The 22,247-nt window shown below is 46.4% G+C and overlaps 1 protein-coding gene across 1 annotated transcript in view; it reads left to right on the top strand.

Moving 5' to 3' along the window:
* The first annotated feature begins 16,409 nt into the window (after positions 1–16,409).
* The window catches only part of GAS6 (growth arrest specific 6), a 42,671-nt gene continuing 36,833 nt past the window's right edge, over positions 16,410–22,247 (top strand). The window contains exons 1-2 of the mRNA XM_042806174.1: positions 16,410–16,682; positions 17,136–17,302. Coding sequence (XP_042662108.1) covers positions 16,613–16,682; positions 17,136–17,302 — 237 coding nt within the window. The 5' untranslated portion in view covers positions 16,410–16,612. The remainder of the gene's footprint in view (positions 16,683–17,135; positions 17,303–22,247) is intronic.

The raw sequence follows: 22,247 nt of genomic DNA, 5'->3' as shown, positions 1-22,247 counted from the left end.
CACTGAGGACACTGCACCTCCCAGGTGGAGGGTGGTACGTGGGGATGAGCTGTGTCAGTGTGGGTGCAACTGCCGTGTCCTCACAGAAAAGGTGACTAGCTTCTCCTGCACAATGCGCTCTGCCTGTTGGCTTGGCTGGTTTAGTTTTATTTCTCTTCTGCTCACACCCACAGAATGGTCAGTGTTCACAAGACTCAGTTTTAGGTGTCACATGGACATGCCTGCAAACAGACTTATAAAAATGGTTATGCTGTTGGATATCTATGTACTGCTTATCCTACCTTGTCCTATTCAGACAAGTCCCATCACAGCCTACTGCAAACCACTAACAAATTCCTCTGAGATTTGGAGCCTTTTATACTGCAGGACCTTATTCTAACTTAATTTCTATAAATTACTTAAAGAAATTCCCCAAAAGAGAACCGGAAACTGCTTAAACTAGGCTTTTATGTTGCTAAGTTTATTTTTGAGTGAGTTTTAAGAAATTTAGGATTACTTTCTGCAGATTTCATCCTACTCTCTATAACTTGATGAAAGAACAGTATTTGTTGTTGACTCAGATCTCATTAGACTGCATCTAGATTCATGATTTGTTTGGTTTCTTTCTTTTTAATGTTAAGCTTTGAGGATTGTCTAAAGGAAAATATCCAGAACTTGACTGAGAGGCTTAATTTCACAAAGGCATTGACAGTCTCAATTCTTGTTGAGGATCTGTATCCTACTCATGAATCTAGATGTACAGCTCCACACCAGGGAAGAACATAAGCAGCCCAGCTCAAATCACAGATGTACAAAGGACTTTTTGCATGTCTGAAGTAACACACACTTCAGAGCTTTTCAGGAGTGGGTCTAGTTCAGGAAGCTTGATAAGGTATAGCTGAACACCACTGTGTGCAATGTAATAAAATGCAAAGCACCGGCTCCTGCCAGAGATTCAGCAGTGACTGATCTCATTCTGAACCAAGACTTTCAGCATCAGGAATTTAAACTGTGGCTCTTGAGAGTCTTACTGGTAAGCATATAAGTGCTTAAATACATATATTCTTTATAGTGTTCCCTTAGACTTACATGTAGACTACCAAGATAGGGTCTTCTATATGTTGCTTTTTCTACTTCTACATACATAGATGTTTGCATATGCTTCTCCTGCTAATTCTCAATTTCAACTGAACTAAGCTCAAGAAGCCACAGCTAATTTTGGATGATGCCTGTGCTGGGTTTCTGTGGTGTGTTTTTTTTGGTAGCAGGGGAGGGGGCTACAGCGGTGCCCCCTGTGAGAAGCTTCCCGAAAGCTCCCCCAGCTCCAAGTCGGATCCACCTCTGGCCAAGGCCAAGCCAATCAGCTGTGCCTCTGCAATAACGTATTTAAGAAGGGGAGCCTGAGAGGTGGTGGGGATTTGTGAGGAGGAGTTGGGAGAAGGATGGACACCGAGGTCTGCGGAAGGAAGGAGAAAGACGTGAGGGAGGTGCACTGGAGCAGACACCCATGTATCCCGTGGTGAGACGGCAAGGCTGCCCACCCTGCCACCCGTGGAGGTCTGCAGTGGAGTAGAGGTCGATATGAAGCCTGTGGAGGAGCCCACGCCAGGACAGGTGTCTGTACTTAAAGTAGGCCGGGACTCTGAGGGGAGAAGCGGCCCCCGCTGTTGTGGTTCGGCGCTGGGAGGATGGCAGCATGTGGGGGTGACCCACGCCGGGGCAGCTCGGGAACAGCTGCGGCCCGTGGGGAGGATTCACGCTGGAGAAGGTTCATGAAGGACTGTCTGCAGTGAGAGGGGAGCCCCGGGGAGCAGGGGAGGGATGTGCGGCGTTCCCCCACCTCCCAAGAAGGAAGGAGCAGCGAGCTGACTGTGACCCCCACCCCCTACCCCTGCGCTGATGGGGTAGGAGGGAGAGAAGTTGGGAGCAGAGCTGAGCCCAGGAAGAAGGGAGGAGTGAGGGAGGTGTTTTTGGATATGGTGGTGCTTCTCATTGTCCCCACCTTGTCTGTTAAGTGCTGTCTTGTTAGCATTTGAATTAAAGTGATGTTTTCTTTTTCTTCCCCTAATGACTCTGTAACCATAATGGGTGAGTGACTCCTCCCAGTTCTTGGATTTATTCTTTGAGACATTTCTGGTCCATATTCTTGCCCTCCCCACACCCCCACCCCACCCCACCCCCTGCCAGTCTCTGATGGGGGAAGGAATGAGTGAGGGGCTGTGTGGTGCTCAGTTGCCCTCCGGTCCTAAACCACAACGCCCAAGGATTGCTGGACAGGAATGAGCCAACTCTATGGCACTCTGTTCAGCCTTGAAGTTCCTTGGCACCTTCTGCAGAACATGTTTTTGGCATCAGCACCTCTTTGATGTGTGGAAGGGTTAGCAAACATGTTTTTAGCTGTTCTGCCAATGAAGGTCCTAGCTTATGAATCGGTATATGCTATAGGAAGAGACTGCGTCATACCCTGCCCAACTCAACTGAAAAGGTATAGAAAGGAGCTGGAACTTAACATGTCAAAGTACATTTTTATGTGCAAAAAGGGCTGATGGGCATAGGGATTATCAGTGAGGAAATGACGTCCTGGGCCACAGCTCAGTCTCCAGGCAATGGGATGGGTGGCAGGGTGCTGACACAGCCTTACCTGAGCCAGGCCTGTAGGGCAGCTGAGCCATCCCTGCTCCACCACACGGAGGTTTCACAACCCAGGCCTTGTACCGGACATTCAACCAAAGCTTTCCTTTCATAACCCCACATAATTCACCGTGCACATATGACACTAAATCGTAATTAACCAAAAAGAGTTTCAAACGATTGTTAATCAAATGAGATTGGCCATGGACTCCCTGGTGGGGGGGATCAGACTCTGCCCTCCCTCCTTGCAACACAGTGCTCATCACCTCCCCGTGTCCTCACGTGTTAAGGGCACTTGGATCTGTTCTTCATCTTCCAGTCACAGAGATACTGGGGCACTACTGCAAGAAAACCTTGTCTCAGCCACACAAACCTATTTCAGCCCCCCATCCTGAAAAATGCCTATGTATATTAGCTTGGCAGCATAAAATGTTATGCTCCTAACAAACAGCTCTGTAGCAAAACTGTTGTGCTAAAGACTGGTTTATAGTGGTAATGAGTAACTCTATACCATATACTTTATCTTCTAAATTCTTCTGTAGGTGCTCTTTTGCTCAGAGGCTCTTGGCCTGGGATGCACTGGAATTTTCTAAATACTTCAACTGCAGGATACAAGGATGGAGGGATAACTAACTGTGAAACTGCATTATCTGGGGAGATAATCCTTGCCACTCCTCCTTGTTGCAGTGCAGCTTTACACATCTGCTTTGGAGGGTTATTTGCAGGAAGGAAGGTTTCTGGTTTCTCGTTCCTCTCTTTGCCACTCTGGTGGGCAAAGCCATACAGCTCCCAGTGTCCAGACATGATGGCTGATGGCAACTGCCACAACGGAGTCTTGTGCTGACCTATAGCCTCTTTCGATGCAATATTGATGTTTATAACACAGACATCCACTATACAGTAATCTCTTTTTAACTGATGAGTAAGTATTCAGGGTGTGAATCACTTAATCCCAGAGCAGACACTTGAAATAGCTCAGACAAACCCCGTGCCCCTAAAGGTGCCTGCATCCCTCTGCTTGCCATGAGGAAAGCCTGGGCTGAGTGAATCAGGCACAAATATCTGCTCCAGACACATTTATAGGCAGGTGAGATGTTTGCTTCCTCCGTGCATTTGTCGGGCCTTGAAATCTGAGATATGTCTTCCCAAGTCACCCATCCCAACCCCATGCAGAGCTTTTCACAACAGATCTGGGCTCTGTGAGAGCTTTTGGCTGCCGGACAGCCACTTGCTCTGTGCTTCAGGCTTTCTTCCCTAATTGAGACAATTCCAGCACAGAAAGCAGTAGCTGGGCTCTTTGAGGAACACTTAATTTTATCTCTTCCCCCTCCACCCCTGCTTCCCGCCACAGTAAGCTAAAATAGTTAAACGTTCGGGGTTTGGTTACATGCATTGTTTATCCATACTTGCTCTTGCTTCTATGTTTAACAGAGGAAATAACTCTCTTCGATAAAGTATCACTACATGCTGGTAACATCAGATAAGCTAAACTGGACAAAAATGTTTTCTTTGGCAATTCTCCACTTTTCGTTAATTTGGCCAGAGAACCTGCTATACTTCTGAAAATATGGAGGCCCCAGTTACGCTTGACTGTAACACAAAGAGTTGCACAGTTTTTCTTGTTAAACTCTGTGTAGGACAAGAAGAACAATCCTGCCATTTCTTTCCCTGGTGTACAATTGGGCTGATAAGCATCAAGCTTCGTATATCAAAAACCACAGTGAATGTCATTTGCATTAATTTTCTGCCTTTGAGAAAAAAAAAAAAAAAAAAGAGCCTTTGCAATCTGATTATCGGCCCCTATTTGAAGCTGCACAATCCTATAACAATATATATTTAAAGTTGAGTGAAGGGGAGGAAAAAGGGAGCGTGCCTGGAGGGAGCCCTTTTGGGGTGGAGGCAGTGTTCCCAGGTGCAGCAGAGGAGCCCCCCGCCCCCCCCCCCCCCCCGGGGGTGGGATAGGGGCACTGCTTCCCTGGAGCAGCAAGGGATGGGGAGAGAGGATCGGGGAGATGCGGGGATCGTCCCACGGGAACAGCTTGTGCTGCAGCTTCTCTGTGACTCCCATCAGTGGGTATCCAGCTGCGGGGGTCACTCAGGAGATACCTCAGCACACGGGGACAGGAGGAAGGAGAGGGCTGCTGGAGGTTTGATGCCTCTTCCCCCCAGGTAAGGGTGTGCTGGTGCTGGGGGTGGTTCTGGGGTGAGGTTGTATGACTCCCTGCACAGTGCTCTGGATGCGGCCACAGCTGAGCACCTGGACTCGGGAAACCTGAAGCACCGCCGAGGGCAGTTACTTTTACCGCCTGCGATGCACGTACCTACGTAGCTATGCAGGATGCATGCACATGGGACCACACACGAGCTCCTGTGTCTTATGGGTTAACCAGCGTGCAGAAGTCCCACCAGTGGCATTGCCACAGCCTCTTAACTTCATGTTTTGCACCTAACACAAAGCTTTGATCTCATGAGCCCTTTTCTACCCGAAGGCTAGAGTGTGGAACTGCCCATGGGAGACACGGGGCAGCTTCTTTCCCCTTCATCTCCCACCAAACGCCTTGAAAATCTCTGGCTGGCCCTGCTACAACCCCAGCACGCTGTAGGGCGGGGGCAGCTCCTCTGCTGACGGTGTTTAGCTCATACAGCCCACACGCAGTGAGTCCCCCGCTTTCAGGATACTGCATATGGGATTTAGCAGGCTTCACCCCCAAAATGTGCATTGGTTGTGCATTTACTGCACCTGCCCTAAGAGCTGGTATCTGCGCAAGCAATGGACATGCCGAAGGTTTCTAGTTTTGACAGAGTTGCCAGTGGTATGGAAAGCTGATCTACATTTACAGGCAGCAAATGCATCTGGCATATAGCGAGCCACGCTGTGATGATCTTCCTTGCAGCATATGTACAGACTGAAAGACTTAAATAGGCTGGATTTATTTGTTGTCTTTTTTCCCACCCTTTCCTCCCTCCCTCAATACAAACATTTATGCAATAAAATATTTCTAGAGCACAATGTATAAACAATGCACGCTTAATAAAAATAAGAACTGGAAAACTTTAGTAAGAAAGCAGCTGAACTTAATTTTATAGCCAGATAATAACTGAGTGTTTCTTTCAGATATTAAGGTGTTTTTCTTGCGATCGGTTTGACTGATTTAGGAGGATTCTGCTTAACACTGGCTCCTTAAAGGGATACTTGAATTTTTTCCTTAGTTATAACCATTGTGTAATTTCTTGGACTTAAAATTTGAATTTCTGGTTAAATAATTTAGATGCAAACTATAATTATGTGCCTTTTCCTGGCGCAGCTGCTGCCAGACCATGGCTGAAAGCAAAGTGATTACAGACAAAGGGCAACCACTGGGTGACCGGGTTTCCCTTGGAGAGAGTCAGTACAAGTCATGTGTGAATGAATCTAGTGAAGAATCTGCAGCAGAGCCCAGTATCCAGTGTTAGGCTGTGTCCTGTACACAATATACAGTCACTGGATAAAATATTGAAAGAGGCTAACACAGGAGATAACCCTCTTCCCTGCTGAGCGTCGTCCCCATGCGCTGCAGTATTGCGGTTCCCTTCTCCGTCACCTCCACTGCTTCGTAGCGTTGCCTATAGGCAGTGAGGACATGCTCCTCAGGGACAAGGGGTCAGCACCACAGTCTTAATAAAACACCAGCCTGTGTCCTGTTGTGTGGACGGGTTAATCTGCCCCTTGCACCAATCTGTAAAAGGGTTTGGTGCTCCTCCAGACCTGCTTTGCCCAGTTTATTCCTTTTAAAGGGGTGTTGTTGCTGTGTTTTGTATGGTGCACTTCTCTGCCCACACCAAGATGCAATGGTGCTGAACTGGGTCTTTTGGACCAATGTTTTTCTAGTTCCAGTCCTTAGGATCCAAGAAGGGCTTTAGTTATCATGGTCTGAGTGTAATTCATTCAGAGGTTTTCTCAACCGCTTATTCACCTCTTCCTGTGGTAGAGCTTGCAGACCAAGGTGGCATCAATTACTTTTTGAAGAATCAGACCTTCATTTTTAAATTACTGTTCTGATACAAGCTAAGATGGGGAAAAGATTTTCTCTCTCTCAACTTAAAAGGAAATGATAATTCTCTCCCTTCATTCGAATACTATTCTATCCCATGATTTTTCTCTCTTTGCCATAGAAACTTGGAAATCAAGTCAAACACTGGAAAGAAAATATAGTACTGTAAACCTTGGACATCATTAAAAAAAAAAATCTCTTCGCCTTAAAAAAATAATGCTGATTCCAGATCTTTCTGGGTTTTACATTTGAACTTCCTCACCTCAAAGCTTCAGCTTTCTAGTCTGAAAACAGGAATAATACCCTCCTGTCTCAGACAAGTGTTGTAAGAAGCTTAATGGATTCGTGTTTGCAGGATGCTAGGACATGGCACTATGTATGTAGATATGGATATGCATCTATATGCATATTTGTATGCATCTACGGATGGAGGTACAGACCATTTTTATTTCTGTGTATGCCTCCTGTTTTTTCTTTTCACCATACCACTATCTCTCTAAAAAACAAAGATTTCTTACAGAGAAGAGAGCGTCAATGCATTTACCTGAAAATGAATGAAACGTGTTTTCCAGGCATATACTTCTTGCTCATTTTAAGTACCAATGTTAGAAAGTTTTGTTATTCGATAAACATAGAACACCACAGGCTCAAAACCAGCTCTCACTAGCAATGTACCATCACATTACCATATCTTTCAGAGCAATCTATAATTGAAAAAGGAAGCGATACTTCACCTAGATATTCCTTTCCCTCTCTCATTTTCCTGGTTAAAATAACATGTTGCCAAACTGTGATTTTCTGAATTTAAAACAAAATGGATGTTCTTTCCTTTTTGTTGCCAGTGCCCTCTGAAAGAGCCGGTGCAGGCTCCCTGAGCAGCATTTTGTCGGGCTTCCTCCCTCACCCAGGCCCACATCAACGTCACCTTTTGTTCCCAGACCTTGAGAGCCATCCTCCATACCTCACACCTCCTTTTGGCTTGCTGCTTTGGGTTTTTGCAGGCGTTTGCCTTTCCTCCTGTCTTTGGGAGATGCAAATTTCATGGCATTCAATCACAGGCTGCTCATAAACATGACATCTGGCAACTCCTTCCCTCAGTGATGGCAGGCTTACAGTGGGATAACCATCTGCTCTGGCCTGACCATCCCCTTCCATCGTTCTTTGTCTCCCACAAAGATGTCAACAGGCTTCATTCACTTCTCACTTCCTCTCAAACCAGACAGCTAGAATTTCCCTTCCAGAAAAAGGGAAAATGAAAACAGAACACCTTCTGTTTTAGACTTAAACTCAGAACTCTTGCTTTTAATATCATTATTATTATTAACAACATAAAGATACACACATTTCCATTTGGATGGAGAAACCAGCACGTCAGACATTCTATTTTCCATTCAAAAAGAAAATCTAAATTTTGATATTTTAATACATATCTTTGCATGCACTTTCCAAAAATGACTTTTCAGTTTCTCAGTTACGTCTGTTTCTTGTCTTGCTCTGGTACAATCCCCTCTGCTATAACATTTTCCTCATCCTTCACACGTGTCAGAGGTTACAGCATCCCACTGACAAACCTTGTTGGAACAAGGAGCTAATCAATAAAATATTACAGAAAGACCTGTTTTCATTTTGCAACATGGACCTGCTAGAACTCTGCCGCAAAGACTCATCTCCTTCAAATACAGAGTAGTAAAGATGTCGTTTAGAGGGAAAAACATCATCTTTGACATATTTAGTAAATATATTTTCAGCCACTGAATCTATATATCTATGTATAGACACGAACAGGAGGCCAGGCGGGTGTGTGCACATCATATGGAAGCAGTGACTGGCTTCTGTTTCAGGCTCTTCACATTTGTGGAATTTTTACATATGTTACCCCTTCTGCTTGACTTTTGATTAGGGACAATAAAAGAACAGATGCACTTGGCTTCGTCAAGGAGGTCAGTGTCCCGGCTGCTATAGGAAAAAGGTGGGTGACAAAACCAAAATGTTGCTGTGCTGATCAGCACAAGCGCTTGCTGATGACTTATGAGCTTTTCTACCTGATTAAAATAAAACACATCCACAGGGAAAATTGTCCTTGTGGCAAAAGCTTGAAGCAGTTTTGCTTACTTTGCCAGTCAGGAACTGTGCTATCCTGGTAAACAGTTTAGAGATGCCATTAAATGGCTCCTATTTTGTTACATTAAACCTGACAGATTAGAAGATAGGCTTCTATCCTGGTATTATTTGGCTGCTTTCAATGCAATTTAACAGCTGGAATTGAGAAGGCGGCAGCTCCTTTTTACCAGGCAACTCTCCCCAACCACCAGCAGCTGCCCCAGGGACCAGGGCTTGGGAGCCGCTCTGCAGGGACAGCTCTTCTCTTTTCTTCCAAACTCAGATCGATGCACGGAGGCTGCTTCGGTGTGGGGTCCCCTCTAGGAGCTCAGAGCATTTGCAAGAGCTACATCCCAAGAAAACTATGATTTCGTCTCCCTGTCCCATTATATCGTGTTACATAGATGGGAGTTTAGCCACTGACTTCCAATAAGCCATCTTTTCTTCTATATACAAGCAATTTTCTATATACAAGTTATGTGTTTATTGCTTTAATGAGCACAATAAAAAATACATCATGCTCTTCCACTAAGAAGCCCCTTTCAAAGGCTATAATGGGTACCAGTATGCTCCCTCCTGCCTCCAAGAGACAGCTCACACACATGTGATCTCTCAGCAAGTCCACTTGCCAATTCAGTATTCATGGTGTAGTTTTGTAGGGCATAACACACTGTCTGGGATTATATTTGTTCTTACTATTCCGCAGTGCCATTCTTTTACTCCTCATGTCACATTTGAATTTATTTATATTTATTTTAGGCTTTGCAGAAGCAACTAAAAATCCCCTAGAACACAAGCACATGTGGAATGCATAGGAATAGAAACCATGATGACCTCATACATAGTATATTAATATACAGCTGGCCTAATAAAACAGAAATCACATCCACTAGCAATATTTATGAAATACCTTACATCACTCAAAAGTTCATTCATATTCAGAGAGTCTGGTTTGGGATTCAGGCTTGCTGAACTCTTGTCCTCAGCGTAAATTGGAAACGGGCTCCCTATGTGGGCACCGCCTTTTTTCTTGGCTCTTTCCCAGCAACCGGACAGGTCACTGTAGTTTCTTCATCACCAGGATGCCCCATGTTTTAACTCAGCACAACTCCAGTGGGATGAGGACAGCAGAGAAGAGAGAAGAAGCAGCAGATCCTTTCCATGTTGGTGCAATGCTTCAACGCAAGGTTCAGTCGTCTCGGCTGCAGAGGAGTGTTCAGCAGGCAACCTGACAGCCCTTGCAAAGGTTATTCCTCTGGTCATTCAGTCCAGCATATAGACATGGGCATGGCTAGCACCTGCACAAAAAGGAACCTTTGCCTTTTCCTCCCTCCAGCATAATGCAGCACTGTCAGAAAATGGATTTTGCATCCCTTACTGAACAGAGATACTAGTTAGGGAGTCTTACAAAACTTCTTTTTGAGTAAATGATGTGTGAAAGATCAATAACCTTTCTTCTACATCTGTGTCCGTGCATCCAGCTCCATTTCTTTATCCAAGCCCTTTTTTCTCCTTCTAATCTACCTTTGCTTGTTCTTTTCATCCACTTCTTCCTCCACTAAAATTAAACATATTTTGAAAGTTAACCCTTTTCTTCTTGAGTTAATATATGCTAATCGCTCAAAAGAGTTAAGTGGTATAATGGGACCTTCTCTGTGTTCGCTTTTATTAGAAAATATTTAATTCTAGCACACTGGATACAGAGAATTTTATGCCATTAGAATTATTGGAGACCTCTTGATGAAATTTTACATCCTCCCACAAAACATTGGCCTGATCTAAACAAAGACACGTTTCTGTGGCTCCAGGAAAGATTTATATTTGGAAGAGGGGAGGGCAGAGTAATATTTCATATTTATCCAGAGATCTGAAAATAGCATGAACCAAAGCATGGCTTCTAATTGTTTTGAGTTTCAGTTTCTTCTCTTTCTGATGGATCTTTTTTCATTGCCATTCTCATTCTACATCAATCTGTATCTTTGAATAAGGCTTCACACGTGCATTAGTAACATCATTCAGTGGAGCTGCATGACCATCCATCATAACACTGAGTGCCTTGAAATCTTCTTAGAAGGCTTGCATTTTTTTTTTTGACTCTTCCAGCTTTCTCTTCTCATTAATACAAACACTTTAAAATTTTGATTTATTTTGATTCATTTTACAGCCAGACATCAGGTGAAGCTGACGTATTTCAAACTCTGTTGTTTCTAAAGGGGAAAGTGCAGGCTGTGCAAAAAGCCCCAGCTCATCTGCATCAGTGGCACTTTAGGAGAAGGTCCAGCCTGACCCATCACATGGGTTTCCCAAGCAGCGGGGGCTGCACTGGTACCATGAAAAGTTCCTGCTGCTGCTGAGAAGAAATCTTAATTTTTTAGCCTGAGAATCCACACTTTTTCTCATTACCTTAAGTCTATCTGGGGAAGCTCCACACACGGCTACAGGAGCTCCTTCCTCTTTAGGTGAAGCAGGAATGCAAATCCTCAGGTCTTCTTCAAAATGACACTGTTTCCGTAAGGATTTTGTGTGTGATTTTTCCACACAAACAAAATTTGTGTGTGTGCGTGTCAAGACAGTAGAATATTAGGGATGCTGCTTTTTTTTTTTTTTTTTTTTTAATGTAAATTACCTGTCAGGGATGTCTTAGAGCTATTTACAGTCTGTCTGCCAACAGTGGTTCCAGTTTGTGAGCTCCTTTCTCTGCCTGTTCACTCACACATGGGTGAAAATCAAGATGTTTTTCAACCTCTACAGCATTTTAATGACAAATAACAACATAAAGAGATATGATAGAAGCATTTAGTGATGGCATGATGGGCGCTTTATCCTCAAGCAAGAAATCTGTTACATCTTAACATAATATTCTTAACTGGATAACAGACGTGCAAGGGTAGGTGTGTGGTAAAGGAACTGGGCTTCCTCAACAAAGCAGTTAACTCCCCAACCTAACGCCCAGATCCCAGGGATCCAGAGGTCTTTTCCAAAACAGAGGAAAGCAAAGCTATTCTTTTCAAAGCTATTCTTTTCAAAGGGAGTAAGAAGTACAACGCAGAGTCAGTTATGTAAGGATCCCTTCCAGTTTCTCCTTCTTCTCTGCAACCTCTTCTTGTCATGGCAACCACAACAGCCCTCTTGGGCTTCCCGCCTCCCAGGTGCTCGGCGCTAACTGCATCGTGGTGGCTCAGGTTGCATAGCAAACAGACCCTCTGGTCCCCCATCCCCACCTCATCCCTTCTATGGCCTGCACCAGTATTTAATGAACGGGGAGCCACCGCGTACCGTTGGCTGGGGCAGGAGTTCTGGTGCTTTTGCTCAGTGCCATTTAGTCCTGGGAGATCGCCCGTGGAGGACGGTGGCACGTTTTGCCCAGGAGTTTGCACATCGCCTCACTTGCCACACAGGGAGTGCCACCGCCCCGATGAGAAATTTGGGTTTGGTGGTGCCTAAAGCCATTTTCAGCCACCATTTTGACCTCTAATGAAAGGAAATCCCATTGCCCGGGAACCAAGACAGGCGTGGGGGGGATGACGACAGTTCAGAGCTCCCTGTCCTTGAAACCTCCAGTTTATTTCCTGGCGTCAGGCTGAGAATTGTAGTTCACGCAACTAAGCAGCAAGTTGCAGAACCTAATGTGCTGAGCATATTTGGCACGTGCCCAGCCTGTTGTGCATTCAGGTCAAGGATTGTGGGATCAGCTTGCTTACTCTCACAGGGGTTTGCTGGTTAAGTATACTGCCTTCCATAGTCATGTAATTTTTTAAATATTCTGATGTAATCTCACATCCTTTTACTCCTCCCTCCTTGTAGAATGGGGAAAAAAAAAAAAAAAAAAAAGAAGTCATTTTTGGAGCACTTTTGAAGAAAAAAGAACACAATATTAATGTGGAATGAGTATGTGAAACAGCCACCTGTCCCTAAAATTTGAGATACTTTGGCAGTGTCAGACAACCCACAGGACATAAATCTAATAAATTTTTCCTTGAGGTCAGACAAGTCCATTACATGGAAAAACTGGTCCTTCAGAAGTCAACAAGAACCATCCCCCACACAGTGGCCCTGGCTGGAGGAATGATGGATGGAAGGAAGGAAGGGCACGCTTGGGAATCCCTTTCTCTTCTCCATAACTCAGTATCTTCAACTCTAAGGTTGTGAGGCCTATTTACTCTCTTTAGGACATTTTAGTTTAATTCTGCAATTTGGTAGCTACAAATGTAATTAGTTGCAGGAACCTAAAGGAACTTCGCTCAGTTACACCTTCTTCCACAATGCTTCTGCAGCTTGGCTTCTTACTATGCACTGGTTGGCGCTGAAAGGTAAATGCTACCTTGATTTTTGTTTGGAGATTAGGTAAGAACCAACTGACCAAATTAATCAGAATTCAGAATAACTGACTCAAGTTCTGTTACCTGGCATATCAGTTTTCAATTTTGTTTTGTTTTGTTTTGGTTTGTTTGTTTGTTTGTTTGTTTGTTTGTTTGTTTTTTGTGTTTTTTTTTTTTATTTTTTTTATTTACATCTGGAAATCTCTATGCCTGTATTACTTTAAAGTCAAAAGGGAAACTAAAATGGGACATGCTGAGAGTACCAGCAGTGCATATATTGTTGTTTTAATATTTTCTGCATTATTTTTCTATTCTACTTTTTATGTTCCCTAAGGCCTCACTGGGATAGCTGAGATCAGATGGTATAAAGCCATGAACTATGAAGAAAAAGAAATAGTTGCTTCATGCAACTCATTGCTTAAATCTGCCTTAAATGCTACAGTGCCAGGGGAATGGAAGGCGGAAAATGTGACAGTTAAAAGGACTCCTAGGCTCACCCAAATCAGTGTTTGATGTCTGTGCCAGGCAACTTACTGGAAACTATAATAAAGAATAGAATTAGTAAACTGAATGACATGTTGGAGAAGAATCAGCATTGCATATCAAGTAGGATGTCATGTTTTGCAAACCCGTTAGAAGTTCAAGGAGTGATTTTTAGGTAGGTGAGGATGGTTCTGATAATACTACATACCTGAATTTGCAAAAAGCTTGTGACCTGGTCTTTCACCGTATGCTCTCAAACTGTATTCGTATGGAATAAAAGAAAAGGGATTAAAAAAAAAAAAAGGTCTAAAAGAAGGGAAACTCATCATTACATTACACAATATAAAGCAGTTTCCAGAACCCACAAAAATCTCTGCTGTTCAACATCTTCAGAAATTTTATGAAGCTTAATGCCATGAGGACATGAGGACAGTTGGCAAACAATACAGAATTCATCTGAACAGTCAAATCTTAAACTGGCCATCAAGAATTTCAGAAGACTTTTAGAAAAAATAAATACTTTTCTGTTGCCTTCGTGAGCTGAATCGACTTGCTGAGAGGTCACATCAATGACAAAGCCATGTAAAGATCTGGAAGGGAGAATTGTTCATCCAGGGATAGGGTGGAAGCATAGAGGGAAAGAAGAGTGGAACAACGAGATTTGGTAGCCAGAGGCTGATAGATTAGCTCGGCTGTACTGTTTGATAGCACTTTTAATGTGACAGGGTGATAAATGACAAGTGAAATTTAATATATGGTCATGCAAAGCGATTCACCCAAGGAAGGAAACCCTTACCATATGTATCCACTGGTAAAACAGCGGCTCCACTCAGGAAAGAGGTTTCAGACCTTTAGTTCATAGCTTTTTGAAAAGAACAGGTCAGGAAGTAAAAAGAAACCCATGCAATGTTTGGAAATAATAAGAAAGAAACAAAAGTAAGACAAAAGCAGGACAGTGCCGCTGTAAACTCACATCTCGAATGTTGCATGTAGTTTTGTCTGCTTTGTCTGAAAAAAAGTATAAATAGAAGGATTAAAACAAAGGTGGGGCACAGGCTTCTGTATGAGGGGCACAGGCTGCAATCCCACAGCAGCCTGTGGATTGACTGCTGCAATCCCACTCCACGCCTCTTCGCCCTGTCACCAGGTGGGTTCAGCACAGTAACCTGGTAGAAAACACACACGCATTAAAAAAGGGGAGAGTTTCCTGGCAGCTGAACGAGCTGAAATGGCACAGCCACATCTCCAGACGTGGGCCGGGGGACGCGGGACGGAGGCAGGGAAGTGGCAGCCAGTCCTGGGAAACCTCTGCCTGCAGCTGTAGCTTCACAAGCCGTTTTGGCCAGCTCTGCTGCTGAAATTAGAAGGCACACGCTCCCTTCGCCTGCGACTACTCGCTGCCACTCCTGAAAGCCTCTACCCCCTTTTGGTGTTCGTGCAGCAACTCAGGGGGAGAACTGATCTGAATTAAAATGAAATATTTTTGTTGGGTTCCTCTGATCAGGTTTGCTGCACGCCAGCACAAGAAGGGGATGTCACCAAAAGAAAGGAAAAAGCAATGGGGCCTGGTGGGACTGCTCCTTTGAGCAAGGATAGCTCAAAGGGTTTTGGAAACAAATAATAGACCAAAGCTCCACAGTTTAGGAAAAGGGACAGTTCTGAAAGCATAAGAGAGAGGTCTATAAAATGGCACGGCGAAAACAAAGAGGGCACGATAGTTCGCTGTTTCTTAGATGACAAAAATTCAAGTACCCTGTAAAATTATTAAGCACTGGATTTAAAACTGGTAGGAAAAAGGTCCCGTATAGCCTTTGTGCCCATTTGCGACCTTGCTGCCACTCCTGGATGCCAGAAGTACCAATGGATCAAAAAAGCTATTTGACAAATTAATGAAGAGGCACATTTGTGGCTGTTAGCATGAAAGTGGACAGATTCAATAGCTAAGAGACCTCTTCCTCTGCACTTCAGAAGCTGAAAACAAAAAGACCACTCCATGGTCGTTTATATGTTTTTATACCTCTTACCTTTATGTCTACTATTGGCTGTTGTCAGGCAGAAGATACCAGCCTAGGGATGGTTGCTCTGAATGAGTAGGCTGGCTCTTATGTTTTCATGTAATTTGCTTCAACTCAGTATATTTGCAGTGATTTATTGTGGAGACACAAAGTCTGTATTAGAGATACCTAAATACTAAAATTGCACTAGTCAAGGTTTGGTGGGGGTTTTTTTTTGTGTGTGGGTTTTGTTTTTTTTTTTTTTTGTTTTTTTCACACGAGTTATGCCATTAAAGTCTTGAAGAATGCCCAGCTTCAGTGTTACTCAAGTTACCTGTCACACTTACCCGTCTGCAGGGCAGCCCAGGTACCAGGGGTAGCTTTCGAACAGGGCAGCCAAAGCGCAGCTCTGGGCTCCGGCCCCGCAGCTCCGGGTTTCAGCTAGCAGGGCTTCCCCCATCGGACACGTCCTGCGTGACCACGGACGGACAAGGGACAGCAAAGGACGGCTTGCACCATACGGGTGTAAAGCCCATCCATCCCTTTCCTGAGGAGTTTATCCTAAAACGCCGGGATAAAGGGAAAATTTAGTTGTGAAGAGAAATAAGTATTGGGGTGTGGGGAGAAGCCAGGTTTCTCACTGAAGGCAGGGCTGGGTTGGGTTGGGCGCCAGCTTCCCCCCCACACACACACACACGCCCCACGCCCCCCCCCCCCCCCCCGCGGAGCTGCGCGCAGCGGGGCGGGAGGCAGCGGGGCAGCGCTCCCGCCGGCTGCCCCGGGCCCCGCCGCCCGCCCACCGGCCCGGCCCCACCCGCGACCCCCCCCCCCCCCCCACCGCCTCACCCCCCACCCCCGCGGCGTGGCACGGCGGCTGCCGGGCGCCCGGGCAGGTACGCGGGGCCGGGCCGCTGCCCCGCCGCGAGGTGTAGTCCCTGCGCCGCGGCTGCCGGCGGCGACTTGGCGAGCGAGCGGGTAGGGCGGGCGAGCGGCTCCCCGGCGCCGCGCTCCCGCGGCAGCAGCGCGCTCCGCGCCTCTCCGCGCCGCTCCGCGCCGCTCCGCGCCCGGCCGCAGCATGCCGCACCCCGCCGCCCCCCTCGGGGCCGCCCTGCTGCTCGTCCTGCTGGCGGCGGACTCCTCGCAGAGTGAGTGCTGCGGCGGGGGGGGGGGGGGGGGGGAGAGAAGGGGGGTTGTGGTGGTGGGGGGGGGTTGTGGTGGTGGTTTGTCTGTCCCGCACACACCGCCCAGCATCCCCCTCCTCCCCCCGCGCCGGGTGGGCGCGGAGTTTGGGGGGGGGGGGGGGGGGGGGATGCGCAGGTCCGCGGCTGCGGTGTGGGGAGGCCGGCGGCGGTTGCGGGCGGGGGGATGCCGGGGCGGCGGCGGCGGCGGCCGCGGGGTTCCCGGCGTGAGGGGCCGCGCTGAGGCCGCGCTGAGCCACGGGCGGGGCGCTGGGGGCTTGGTGCCCTCACGGTGGGGCGGTTAGGGGTGCGGGTGCAGGGCGGCCAGGAGGGCTCGGCTGTTGACCGCTGCCTCTCCTTCCTCCTGCTCCTCTCCCTCCTCCTCCTCCTCCTCCTCGCCCACGGCGACCGGCGGCCCAGCCGTGCTGCTGCGCGCCCCGGAGGCTGCCCAGTTCCTGCGGCAGCGGCAGCGGCGAGCCTACCAGATCTTCGAGGAGACCAAGCAAGGGCACCTGGAGAGGGAGTGCGTGGAGGAGCACTGCAGCAAGGAGGAGGCCCGGGAGGTGTTTGAGAACGACCCCGAGACGGTAAGGGCGCAGGGACGCCGCGGGGATTTGGGTGCGTTGTCCGGCTCTGCCCTCCCTCCATCCCCCCCCCCCCCCCACCCCGCACGGCTGGGGAAGCCGTTGGGAGGAGGAGGAGGAGGAGGAGGAAGAACCAAAACCATTAGTGGACAAAGGACTGGAAGCCACACGGAGTAACTGTGGCGCTGGGCCTGCGGTGCCGGTGCCAGCGTGCGCTGTGCCGGTGCTGTCCCGTTAGAGGTGCCCCGGTGAGGGTGGCCGGGGTGGGTGGCCCAACCCGGCGTGCGATGACGTGACTGCCGTCTCCGGAGAGTTCCAGGGCCCTGGCCACCCGTGGTGTAAATCCATGAAGCAAGACTAGTGTCACATAACCCCCCGGGCTCCTCTGTCAGGGCACCTTAGCACCCCCAGCCTCCCATCCCAGCGGTATTTAAAACCCCCTTAATATTGTGGCATATGTCAGAATAGGGGTTTCTCGGAAGTCCGATGTCATAAACACACTTGAATCCTTTTGGACCGTATTCAGCTTAGTCAGCATGTTGGAATCAGTAGGTTCAGGACCTGCCACTGCGACGGCAGGGCGGCACGTGTACGGGAACGTGGTACTGCTGCACTTCTAACACAGAGCGCGGATCCGCAGCCTGCGCACCCCAGGCAGGGCTGATTTTCCAGTCTCTCAAGGCTGACTGTCACTCCAGTCTTCTTCTCGCTTTGGACAGCACGTGGATGCAGCTGTGTTGCTTTGCTAAGCTTGGCTTACTCTTCCACTTACGTTAGACCTCCTCTTCGCGCTGTTTTGGATAGGCTGTTCTCACTGCAGAGATTATCTGGCATTTATTTAGCAGGGGGAAGTGGATTTTCTTGGTGTTCAAACCAAAGCTTGATATTGCACAGTGTGTTCCTGTTAATGGTATGATGCTCTAGGGAGAAGATAGGACAAAAAGAAGGAGAGAGTGTGTGTGTGTGTGTGTGTGTGTGTGTGTGTGTGTACACAGAGACACACCACGGGCAAGGGAGGGACTCCTCTGAGGAGATGTTTTATTCTTCAGGCAGACAAGTCTTGACATGTGTGCTTCATTAGCAGGCTCAGCGCTGGATACGCAGTGCAGTAGCTTGTTGACACAAGGCAGTAGTAAGTACAGCAAAAACATTGTGATGCTGGCTTTTCTTTTTGACAGTGTTTAATTTAGAGCTTAATATGGAGCACTTGCCTGGGCAGTGTTTCATGATACACCTCCTGTGTGTATGTGTAGGCACATCTGCGTGCAGCAGTGTTTGCTTCTGTCCTGGAACACTGAGCCAGTACAGAATATGGATAACTGTAATGTGGTGAGAGTGGCTGGCACAACTACTTTCATGTTCATGTTAAATAGCATAACCTTAAGCTCAGTATAACTATTCACCATGTAGCAGCAAATGCAGGAAAAAAATATCCCAAATGTGATTTTGTAGCATTCTGGAAAAAAAGGTGATCTGAGGTCACCAGTTTTGCTAACTGTCTTCTGGCCAAGAACGCAGCCAAAGGCGATGTATTGATAGATCAGCTTAGAGGGTGGTAGACTGTGTAAATGCGTCAGGAGTTTTTAACAATGTTCGGTACTTATTTTATATATTGAAAAAAATATGCAGTTTTCCTACTGTAATAAAAATAGTGAAATCATTTTGGTTTAAAATCTTTTCATGTGTAATATAAAATCTCTGAGATCCAATCATGCCATTTAAGCGTGTTTTGCAGGACAATGCAAATTTTCTGTCATTGCAAATGATTTTGATTTTTTTGGTACGTTTCCTTCGTTACTGCTGCTAGGTCTCTCTCTAGTTCTGAGAACCTCTGAATAAATACCACCGAGGCTAGATGAGTTTCTACTGCCTGTGCCCCCTTACTTATTTCATATGCGCTTCTACACCGAAGTAGTGTATTTTATAATAATTTTAGGTCTGCAGAGACACAAGGTCCTACCTTTTCTGAGGTGCAAACCTCCCAAGAGCTGTGAACTTGCTTGTTACGTGCAGTATGTTCTACTCCTTGCTGGTTTTCTGCTTCAATTTGACTGGAAAGCAAGCGTGCCACTGCCTGTTGGGGGTGGATTTATGGCCCTTCCTATCCATTTTGCAATTAGTGTGTGACATGAAGGCAGCAGCTGCTGTTCGGTAGCAGTTTTCTAACGCATGGTGGCAGAGGTCAATGTATGTGGGCTGTTATTGCTCTATGCATTGGAAGCCTTCAGTGCTTTGTAAGGGCACAGGTGACTACTCCTCCAGCCGTATCTGGATTTGATGGATGGAGTATTAATACACACCTGAGGTAATGGAAGTGTTTCTTTAAACGCTAGGAAGTTATCATGCTGTCATTTCACTGACGCTGCGTTGTACATCCTGTCCTGGTGGCTGACAGGAGGAGGAAGCTAGCTGAGGCAGGCTTGACTCAGGAAAGATGAAAACTGTTGATAAACAACACTCAGCAGTTTTAGGAATTGCAGTAACTGCAGTCGCACTTCAGCATATTGTCAGGCTGCAGCGGATCCAGATGTACAGATTGCTGTTGACAGCTGGTGATTCCTTGCAGTTCATGAAGGCTGAAATTTTTGTCTCTGCTTGCTGAACAGGGTCACCGGGACTAACTGCTTGGGTTGTAGCAGAAAGAAACAGCTAGAGCACTTTTTGCTCTGCGCTGAGCTCTATGGCTAACCTCGTAGTAGGCAAGCCACGAGGAACACGTCACTGCACCGCTGATCGGTGCTGTTGCATCTCCCAGGTTTTATGCTTTAAAGCACCAGATGAGTGTGAATGTAGGCATTTGGCTGTGTGCTGTCCTGTGGGAGCAATGGTCTTGCAGCCTTGACAACTGAGGGTTAGTTTGAGATGAGTTAATTGCTTGATGCTTCCCTGTTAGACCTCAGGAAAGGCCTGGGATGTGAGCACAAGAGTGTTGTCTCTCTTCCCTGTCCCCCCCCCCCCCATCAGACAATCTAATGAAATATATGAGTCTTCCTTACAAACCTTGCATTCTTTTAACTCTCCTTTGGTTGCGTGAAGAGAATTTCAAGGCCTAATTTCAAGACCTGTGACTCAAAGATGTAGCAGGAAATCGCATTATCTGACTCAGACAGCTCCAGAAGTTCAGGTACGATGAAGCAAGGCTGTAGCGTAGCCTGCGAGATGCTTCCCAGGCAAAACCATAGCTTGGTCCAGCCAATTACCTAGCCAAGAATAACATTTTATGGGGAGGTACCTATTTGCTGGACAGACCAGTAAATAGAAATGAAATGTTGTGTACCTGTATCAGAGCACCCTTTTTCCGTGCCTTCCGTTGTTTCAGTGATCAGCTTTCCAAAGTCACATCTGCAGGCAGTCAGCAGAAGATACACATTCTCTGAAACCTGAAGGCGGGTGTTGCCACATGTGTGATTACTTAGGTCAACTGCTAAGAATAGTGTATTAGGCAAGTCTAAATAGCCATTCATTTGCAGGCCAGTGCAGCTTTTGTCTTTTATGTTACAGAAAATATAAATATCAGCTCGCCCAGACTGGAGGAAGGAAGATCAATTGAAACTTTTTTAGATTAGGGTTTTTTTTTTTAGGAGGCAGAACAAAACTTAGTCTGTGCCATTTGTATGACTATACATGGTAAAAACAAGTGTGAGCCTGGGTTAATGAGTCTTGCAGCCTGTCTTTTTCATGAAGCTGATTATAACATCCTTAGATATTACTGCAGAATTCTGGGGTGGTCCCCATTTAATAATTTCATTTATGCTAGAGGTACCAAACAGAAAAATGAAAAGATAATATGGTGGGAAAAAATAAGGATGGAAAACATCTTCATGGGAGGTATGAGGACTGTTTCTAAATGTGATCTATTAAAAAGATATGCTCAGTGTGATAGATAGGATGAAGTTGCAAAATACGTTGGATATAGAGATAAGAAAGTTATCTTACTTAAAATGTTGATGAGGCCTTATAAAAAGCAGTGCTGCAGAAATATTTGACCTTGGTATGCAGTCAAGGTATTACAGCTTGTTAACTGACTGATAAACTGCTCTGGAATTTGGTTGATCTGCTCGAAAAATGTGGTCATCCAAGCATGTAAAACAAAGGGCAGGAGGGAGTGTAGTCGCTGGTGTTTTTGGAAACGTTGGATTTCACTAAAGAATAAATACAGCAAAAAAGCGTCCTTGCGCAAGGAGATTTTCTGTTTTGAGAGGCTTAGCATATGGAGGATGTTTGAATGTAGCCTCTTAGCCTTTGGTACCGTAGTTTATCAGTACAGCATCTGTCACTGCACACCTTGCTTGCTGTTGTTACTGTTGAAGAATTACTGGTCTTCCTGCAGGTCACCATTGAAATTGCCGTGCTGAAGACTTTGAAAGGTGTTAGGCCCACCAGAAACACTGACGTAGGTCAGCCCGGTGACCTGTGCTGACTGTTTGTTGGTTTGTTCCCCCAGCAGAGTACCTTGCAAAGCCAGCTGGTTCTCCCACGCGTGCAGAATGAACAGCTGATTGACAGGCGGGCACGTGAGAAGTTCTACTGCTTTTTGAGGGACTCGCATCCAAACTGCTATCAAAATCTGTGGCTTGTCACACACACAAACCACTGGCAGCGAATCACAGGGTAACTCGGGATGGAGGTGACTGAAGAGATCTCTGGCCCACCCAGCTAGTCCAGTCTCCCACTCATGGCAAGGGCAGCAGTAAGACCAGACCAGGCTTTTTGGGGCTTTTTGCAGTCACGTCTTGAAAATGACTGATCCTAACAAAACATCCAGCAGTGTCAGCATTCTTTGTGCTTGGCTGGGTTTATCAAGAAGCTGAAATGCGGATGAAGCAATGTAGAGGGTGTGATAGTGGTCAGTTCAGTTGGTTTTCATAGTGTTACTGGCTCATTGGTTTTATTTCTTTATTCGTTCCATTACGTGACATGGTCACGATAACACAGATGAGCTGCATGC

This window comes from Tyto alba, unplaced genomic scaffold (genome assembly GCF_018691265.1).
Source record: "Tyto alba isolate M040663 unplaced genomic scaffold, T.alba_DEE_v4.0 Super-Scaffold_45, whole genome shotgun sequence".
NCBI classification, from domain to species: domain Eukaryota; kingdom Metazoa; phylum Chordata; class Aves; order Strigiformes; family Tytonidae; genus Tyto; species Tyto alba.
Note: the sequence above shows the minus strand (reverse complement) of the source record. Positions and strands in the feature narration are given on the sequence as shown.